Source organism: Salvelinus sp. IW2-2015, linkage group LG7, assembly GCF_002910315.2.
Source record: "Salvelinus sp. IW2-2015 linkage group LG7, ASM291031v2, whole genome shotgun sequence".
Taxonomy (NCBI): domain Eukaryota; kingdom Metazoa; phylum Chordata; class Actinopteri; order Salmoniformes; family Salmonidae; genus Salvelinus; species Salvelinus sp. IW2-2015.
The window spans coordinates 1,905,811-1,915,023 of record NC_036847.1 but is presented as its reverse complement, the minus strand read 5'-3'; the positions used below and the strand labels follow the sequence as shown (position 1 = coordinate 1,915,023).

Below are 9,213 nucleotides of genomic sequence, written 5' to 3'. Positions count from 1 at the left end.
CATTGACCAGGTCCTGGCCGTGTAGTTCTGGGCTGATCCCTCACCTTCCTTCATTGATCATTGATGTCCCACGAGGTGAGATCTTACATGGAGCCCCAGACCGAGGGTGATTGACCGTCATCTTGAACTTCTTCCATTTTTCAATAATTGTGCCAACACAGTTGTTGCCTTCTCACCAAGCTGCTTGCCTATTGGTCCTGTAGCCCATCCCAGCCTTGTGCAGGTCCACAATTGTAATCCCTGATGTCCTTACACAGCTCTCTGGTCTTGGCCATTGTGGAGAGGTTGGAGTCTGTTTGATTGTGTGGACAGGTGTCCTTTTATACAGGTAACGAGTTTCAAACAGGTGCAGTTAATACAGGTATGAGTGGAGAACAGGAGGGCTTCTTAAAGAAAAACTAACAGGTCTGTGAGAGCCGGAATTCTTACTGGTTGGTAGGTTTTCAAATTTATGTCATGCAATAAAAATGCAAATTAATTACTTTAAAAATCATACAATTGATTTTCTGGATTTTTGTTTTAGATTCCGTCTCTCACAGTTGAAGTGTACCTATGATAAAAATTACAGACCTCTACATGCTTTGTAAGTAGGRAAACCTGCAAAATCGGCAGTKTATCAAATACTTGTTCTCCCCACTGTATATATTTTTTAATACTTATTTTTTTGCTCAGAACTTGGGTGGCCAAATAAAACCTCCCGTGGGACAAATTTGGACCGCAGGCTGCCAGTTGGGGATCCCTGAGCTAGATGTTTACATTCCATTTCCACATTGTTATGAGCGGTCACCTGTATTGTAGTGCTAAACCAGCACACACATAAAACTGGATGAATGTATGTGATTAAAACACCGCCCATGGTGTTCCACTTGAGATGAAGGACGGATGGGAGTCAGTATGGAGTCCATAGCACTGCACAACCCTGCCCTCCCTCCTACTCAGCATCCAACTCACTGGCGGTCACTATGGTACTGAACATCAGAGGTACATTCATCTGTAAGTACAGTCGTGGCCAAAATTTTWGAGAATGGCACAAGTATTACTTTTCACAGTTTGCTGCTTCAGTGTCTTAAGATATTTCTGTCAGATGTTACTATGGAATACTGAAGTATAATTACAAGCATTTCATAAGTGTCAAAGGCTTTTATTGACAATTACATGAAGTTGATGCAAAGAGTCTATTTACAGTGTTGACCCTTCTTTTTCAAGACCTCTGCAATCCGCCCTGGCATGCTGTCAATTAACTTCTGGGCCACATCCTGACTGATGGCAGCCCATTCTTGCATAATCAATGCTTGGAGTTTGTCAGAATTTGTGGGGTTTTGTTTGTCCACCTGCCTCTTGAGGATTGACCACAAGTTCTCAATGGGATTAAGGCCTGGGAAGTTTCCTGGCCATGGACCCAAAATATCGATGTTTTGTTCCCCAAGCCACTTAGTTATCACTTTTGCCTTATGGCAAGGTGCTCCATCATGCTGGAAAAGGCATTGTTCGTCACCAAACTGTTCCTGAATGGTTGGGAGAAGTTGCTCTCGGAGGACGTGTTGGCACCATTCTTTATTCATGGCTGTGTTCTTAGGCAAAATTGTGAGTGAGCCCACTCCCTTGGCTGAGAAGCAACCCCACACACGAATGGTCTCAGGATGCTTTACTGTTGGCATGACACAGGACTGATGGTAGCGCTCACCTTGTCTTCTCCGGACAAGCTTTTTTCCGGATGCCCCAAACAATCGGAAACGGGATTCATCAGAGAAAATGACTTTACCCCTGTCCTCAGCAGTCCAATCTTTTTCAGAATATCATTCTGTCCCTGATGTTTTTCCTGGAGAGAAGTGGCTTCTTTGCTGCCCCTCTTGACACCTGGCCATCCTCCAAAAGTCTTTGCCTCACTGCGTGCAGATACACTCACACCTGCCTGCTGCCATTCCTGAGCTAGCTCTGTACTGGTGGTGCCCCTATCCCGCAGCTGAATCAACTTTAGGAGACGGTCCTGGCGCTTGCTGGACTTTCTTGAGYGCCCTGAAGCCTTCTTCACAACAATTGAACTGCTCTCCGTGAAGTTCTTGATGATCTGATAAATGGTTGATTTAGGTGCRATCTTACTGGCAGCAATATCCTTGCCTGTGAAGCCCTTTTTGTGCAAAGCAATGATGATGGCACGTGTTTCCTTGCAGGTAAGCATGGTTGACAGAGGAAGAACAATGATTCCAAGCACCACCCTCCTTTCGAAGCTTCCAGTCTGTTATTCGAACTCAATCAGCATGACAGAGGGATCTCCAGCCTTGTCCTCGTCAACACTCACACCTGTGTTAACGAGAAAATCACTGACATGATGTCAGCTGGTTTTTTTGTGGCAGGGCTGAAATGCAGTGGACATGTTTTTGGGGGGTATTCAGTTCATTTGCATGGCAAAGAGGGGCTTTGCAATTAATTGCAATTCATCTGATCACTCTTCATAACATTCTGGAGTATATGCAAATGTCCATCATACAAACTGAGGAAGCAGACTTTGAACATTTATTTTTGTGTCTTAACTTTTGGCCTGGACTGTACACAACAAACATTCTGAGACTCAATCATCGGTTCATTGTATTTTATGAATCTTTATTTATGTACAGTAAAGTTATTTCATCCGGAATGTATTTGTTCTCAATGTACAGCATGACATTCTGCATATCATGCTCTGACCCAGGGTGGCAGGAGTAGGATGTTATACTCCAGGTAGCTGTGCTGGTTTTCAAGGCAAAAATATTAGATTGTTTTTCCCGAAATATATTTTCATGAGGACTTTAATGGGTTTCAGTACTGGCAGGCAGGCCACATTTTTTGAGCCCTCTGCGTTCTGAATGTTGTAAGCTGACTGGATTCAAGAACCCACTAATATGTTTGAGGCAATCTAGGGAAACAATGATTACATTGTACAGCAGTTGTAGAAGACRGAACAAGTCAGGTACAATATTTKAATTCATATAATTTCACACATACAGTGCATTTGTAAAGTATTCAGACCCTTTGACTTTTTCCACATTTTGTTAGGTTACAGTCTTATTCTAAAATGCATTTAAATAGTTTTTTCCYCTTATCAATCTACACACAATACCCCATAGTAACAAAGGAAAAAAACATTTACATACCTTCAGACCCTTTTACTCATTACTTTGTYGAAGCACCTTTTGGCAGCGATTACAACCGCAAGTCTTTTTGGGTATGACGCTACAAGCTTGGCACACCTGTATTTGAGGAGTTTCTCCCATTCTTCGCTGCAGATCCTCTCAAGCACTGTCAGGTTGGAGGGGGAGCGTTGCTGCTCAGCTATTCTCAGCTCTCCAGAGATGTTTGATCGGATTCAAGTCCGGGCTCTGGCTGGGYCACTCAAGGATATTGATTTTGCCCACCAACCAGGACAATGGATCGGATACCAGCCGGCGACCCAAGACAACGACGTTCACCCATGACTGCGTGGCCATGCACACCTCCAACTCAATCATCAAGTTTGCAGACGACACTACAGTGGTAGGCTTGATTACCAACAACAACGAGACGGCCTGTGGTGTCAGGAAAATACCCTCACACTCAACGTCAACAAAACAAAGGAGATGATCGTGGACTTCAGGAAACAGCAGAGGAAGCAGCCCCCTATCTACATTGACGGGGCAGTAGTGGAGAGGGTGGAGAGTTTTAAGTTCCTCGGTGTACACATCACGGACAAACTGAAATGGTCCAACCACACAGACAGCATCGTGAAGAAGGCGCAGCAGTGCCTCTTCAACCTCAGGGGGCTGAAGAAATTCAGCTTGTCACCAAAAACACTCACAAACTTTTACAGATGCACAATCGGAGCATCCTGTCGGGCTGTATCACTGCCTGGTACGGCAACTGCTCCGCCCATAACCGTAAGGCTCTCCAGAGGGTAGTGAGGTCTGCACAACGCATCACCGGGGGCAAACTAGCTGCCCTCCAGGACCCCTACACCACCCGATGTCACAGGAAGGCCATAAAGATCATCAAGGACAACARCCACCCGAGCCACTGCCTGTTCACCCCGCTATCATCCAGAAGGCGAGTTCAGTACAGGTGCATCAAAGCAGGGACCGAGAGACTGAAAAACAGCTTCTATCTCAAGGCCATCAGACTGTTAAACAGTCTAACATTGAGTGGCAGCTGCCAACATACTGACTCAACTCCAGCCACTGGAAAAATGTATGTAATAAATGTATCACTAGCCACTTTAAACAATGCCACTTCATATAATGTTTACATACCCTACATTACTCATCTCATATGTATATACTGTACTCTATTGTCCACTGCATCTTGCCTATGCCGTTCTATACCATCACTCATTCATATATGTTTTAATGTACATATTCTTATTCATTCCTTTACACTTCTGTGTATAAGGTAATTGTTGTGAAATTGTTAGGTTAGATTAYGCGTTGGATATTACTGCATTGTCGGAACTAGAAGCACACATTTCGCTACACTCGCATTAACATCTGCTAACCATGTGTGTGACAAATAAAATGTTATTTGATACTGTATTYTATACCAACTATGCAGCTCTRTCATTGCCCAWCCATGTATTTRTATGTATATATTCTTATTCCATTCCTTAGATTTGTGTGTATTAGGTAATTGTTAGATATTAATGCACTGTGTTTGCTACACTCGCAATAACATCTGCTAACCATGTGACCAATTTGATTTGAAATAACATTCTCTTGGCAGATCCCTTTTTAAGTGTGTATATAGACCAATAAAGAGGTTCTGTAGCCATTTTTTGACAGACCCTGTAAGGAAAGCCTACCACATCTCAGTCTTGGTTCCAGTAACTGATGTAATAGCATAGACAGCTTGGTTCAGCCCAGGAGCTGAAGATTCAATTTTAAGGCACAGTGAAAGCTAGGTAGCTGCCCATGACCGTGAAAGCGCAATTAGTGATGGATGCAATTGCCATGAAGTTGCGCTCCAACAGTCAAATGTACATTTGTAAATGCTTAACACATCCGTATTGACAAAACGAGTCATGTGACGACCATGAAGATGGCGCATCTTACRTTTATATAGCAGTTTTCTGAAAATGTCTTGCCCCTCAATACCAGTTTGGACCGGTGGACAATATCACGAGTGTTAATTATCGTCTGACTCAACCCAATCGCGGGGACCCGATATCACGGCGTTGTTGATCATTGGGAATCCGACTTGGTAATGAACCACAGGCTAATGACTAACCGGGAAATACATAAATAAACCGTAAAAAAACATTCCCGTTCCTATCGAGATGCTGCTGCAATAATAGCGTTTGGAGATTTAGATTACCGTGTGTATTAGGTAGGTGGACACAGASACTGCATCTTGTGTGACTAGGAGACTCAGCGAGCAGAGCAGACCGGGAGATAAAGGAACCGCGGGCGAAGACATTGGTGGTCCATTTTATGTTGTTGCCTATAATAGCCTATATTTCCAACGAGATGTAGCCTAGTCCCGTTCGATACATAAAGAGCCGGGGATATTCCTATAGCTTTCATTTAGCCAAATCCTCCCACGATATCGACAGAATGAGGCTTGGTCTCCAGGTGGGAAAATAACAAAAATCCCAAGATGTGGATACCGACTGAAGAGGAAAAAATCGGAGTTGGTGAGTCCATTCGGTATTTATCTGGCTATTTGTCTTTTTTTAATGAATTATTTTCAATTTGATTTACTTTTCTCAATCAAAACGGATTATTTTCTTATGAAGAAGCGTTGTGACGATCACAGCTTCGGATTTGATATCATGTTTGGTCATACAGGTTATTATATGTTACTGTAGGGTATTCGCATCTAACAGTCACAATGTCTCGTGTTTTAAATTCCCGTAATGAGGCTATAGCTTAACAAAMCACAGTCTATCAGCTGTGCTTAATGGCTGAGGATAACCTGACAATAAGAAAAGGTAAAATATAGGTTATTGCGTGGGATGATATAGGCATGCTACCTCTGTATGCCTGTATCACCAGTGGGCCATCCATAACCCAGTCCTACAGTATGCTTATCATTCATTCATACTAGGCTACATTGTATGTTTTGAAAATGCGTCAATAATTGTGTTCAGTTAGGTTCTGATGCTCTTCAATGCCTTTCTGAAAAGGCATTCGACTGGAAACCACGAGGGGGCAATGGGATAGCGTTATGCCAACAGGTGTAGCCTAGAGTCTGAGTATGCGCATGCTTACCTGTCGGCATTTGTAACACAGCGCCACGACTACTTCGCTACTACTACTACCATCTGTGATCTCCAACCACTATGTCATAATGCTCAAGCCGAATCATTGTGAACAGTGCTAGTAGCCCCAGAGGTAATGGAAATTTATATCAAGAGTATTGGAACTATCTGCAAAATGTTCCTGGAGAGTCATGTTGAGTCAGTTCGTTCAGAACACACACACTGCATTGCTTGTTGTAGTATAGGTTCGACAAATACCCAGACTCCAGAACTATTGATTGGTGTTCAACAAAGAGAAGCCACTGATTTGTCATTGGTGGAGGACGGGTGAGAAGCAACAGTTTGGTGAGAGCACACAGTGTACTGTACCTTTTGATTTAACCAGCCATCCTTTTCGTTTCGCTGTCCGTGGTGCTGAAAAKTATGCTTCAACCAACCTCTGGCCAGCGTGTCGCTGTCCAGGGTGCTGAAACGCAGAAAGCAGCGCATTTAGACCAGGGTTTGTCAATTCCGGTGGCACAAGTTTGTAAGCGCAACATTGCAGTGCACACACCTGATTCCGCTAATCAACTAATAGTCACGTGTGTTAGTGGTGGTTAGAACAAAATGTGAAACCCTGTACGTAGGCCCACGAATTGAAAACACCGACATAGGCTACAGCCAGAGGCATAGGACTGCACACTGTTAAAAGACAAGCGGTGTCCATTTTGCTCTACTACTCAGAATTTTGCCAGAGTATACAAAAGCCACATCATATTCATCAGATTTGTGGGCTGCTGCTAAAATTTGATACTTGATATTTGAAGCTGTCCTTGTGAAAACCATGTACCATGTTGAAAGCTACAAACTGACATTGAGTTTTCAGTTTTGATTGGAAGTATTAACTTGGAGTCTGACTATTACATTTGGGACACATTTCTTCATCCACCTAATGGTCAGCATTGGGGCAATTGTATCTGTTCCCAAATCCGTGTTAGGGGCAACTTCTACGATACAGTTTAAAACGAAGTACGGTATCTGATCCTAGATCTGTATTAAGGGTAACTTCTACCATACTGTCTAAAAGCTGCTGTGGGCCTCATTCCTCCCATCTTATCTTAATGGGCTCAGGCTAACAAAGAAAACATTTAGAACCTACATAATGACAATTGAATGTCTCCTTTTAGAAAACCTCATTTGTTTCCTTGTTTTTTTTTATTGGACATAGTACGTCTCTGTGAATGTCTTCGTCACTATACAGTATCTCACCCATGTGTCCTCTTCCCAAACTTAGCAGGTGATTTGCAGGTAGTTCCAACAGTTGTATCTGGTGGTAGTGAGGTGATATGGAAGTTAGCGATAGCTGTACACATGACTGTGTTCACTTCTCACTCTGGTTCAGAAACATCTGCCCCTCATGTGGCTCTGACATTGGCATGCCCTTGCACCTCCACATGCAACGGCTCAAGTGCAACTCAATATAGAAATAAGTTGAAGTCGRAAATTTACATACACCTTAGCCAAATACATATAAACTCAGTTTTTCACAATTCCTGACATTTAATCCAAGTAAAAAATCCCTGTTTTAGGTCAGTTAGGATCACCACTTTATTTTAAGAATGTGAAATGTYAGAATAATAGTAGAGAGAATGATTTATTTCAGCTTTTATTTATTTCATCACATTCCCAGTGGGTCAGAAGTTTACATGCACTCAATTAGTATTTGGTAGCATTGCCTTTAAATTGTTTAACTTGGGTCAAATGTTTTGGGTAGGCTTCCACATGCTTCCCACAATAAGTTTGGTGAATTTTGGCCCATTCCTCCTGACAGAGCTGGTGTAACAGTCAGGTTTGTAGGCCTCCTTGCTCGCACATGCTTTTTCAGTTCTGCTCACAAATTTGCTATAGGATTGAGGTCAGGGCTCTGTGATGGCCACTCCAATACCTTGACTTTGTTGTCCTTAAGYCATTTTGCCACAACTTTGCAAGTATGCTCGGGGTCATTGTCCATTTGGAAGACTCATTTGCGACCAAGCTTTAACTTCCTGACTGATGTCTTGAGATGTTTCTTCAATATATCCACATAATTTTCCTTTCTCATGACGCCATCTATTTTGTGAAGTGCACCAGTCCCTCCTGCAGCAAAGCAACCCCACAACATGATGCTGCATCCCTGTGCTTCACGGTGGAATGGTAACGTGGTCATCAAGTAGTCATGTGATCTCCACTGCAGATGGGTGCCATACTCACTCAGACAGCTGTGGTTGCTGTTCTGAAATCAGATCTGACAAAAGCACTCGGGCACTCGCGTGGCAGAAGTCCTTAGGATAGCAGGACCTGAGAACAGCCCAGTGATGCGGTGTGTGTCTGAGTGAGTGTGCATTCAGGTCATGCTGAACAGCATGACTCATTGGGCCAAACAGAAAAAGCTCTTGTGTCATTTTTTACTTTGCCATTTGAGTATCTGGGACAGGGTTACTGAATCTAGGAGAGAAGCAGGACCTCCGGGGTCTGCATGCTTAGCCATTCCAGTAATGCATTGTGACTAAAGGAACTAATCTGTGATGCGCTTCACTGTGATCACCAGCCCTACCAGTAATGTTTTGGTTTGGCTCTAAAAGCATCCAGAAAGTTTCTATTCAATACAGCACTTAAATAATAGTAAAACAATCACAGATTTAAGAATGAACTGCATACAGTGGTCAAAAAGGGTAAGACTCATTGTACATCAGTAATGTGATGTCCTTCAAGACATGTATTTCTCTGTAGTTTTAGATGATCTTGCAAGTAAAGATGCCGCAGTTTAAAGGGATAGTTCACCCGTGTTACAAAATGACACATTGGTTTCATAACCCGGCAAGCTTTCATTGGACAAGGTATGACAGCAATCTATGCTTTGGTTAAGTTTCCCTGGCACTGTTTCCAGTCATGGGACCAATATTAGCATTTTTCGCGCATCATGTCCAAATGATCTGAAAACATCTATAATTGATTGTGAAGCTCAACTAAGTTGCTTATAAATTAATTCATTC

At 42.9% G+C, this 9,213-nt stretch overlaps 1 protein-coding gene across 1 annotated transcript in view; it reads left to right on the top strand.

The window, feature by feature from the left end:
• Positions 1-4,926: 4,926 nt before the first annotated feature.
• LOC111966184 (dedicator of cytokinesis protein 3) overlaps positions 4,927-9,213 on the top strand; it is an 83,521-nt gene continuing 79,234 nt past the window's right edge. Inside the window, exon 1 of the mRNA XM_023990623.1 lies at positions 4,927-5,635. Within this exon, the coding sequence (XP_023846391.1) occupies positions 5,599-5,635 (37 nt within the window). The 5' untranslated portion in view covers positions 4,927-5,598. The remainder of the gene's footprint in view (positions 5,636-9,213) is intronic.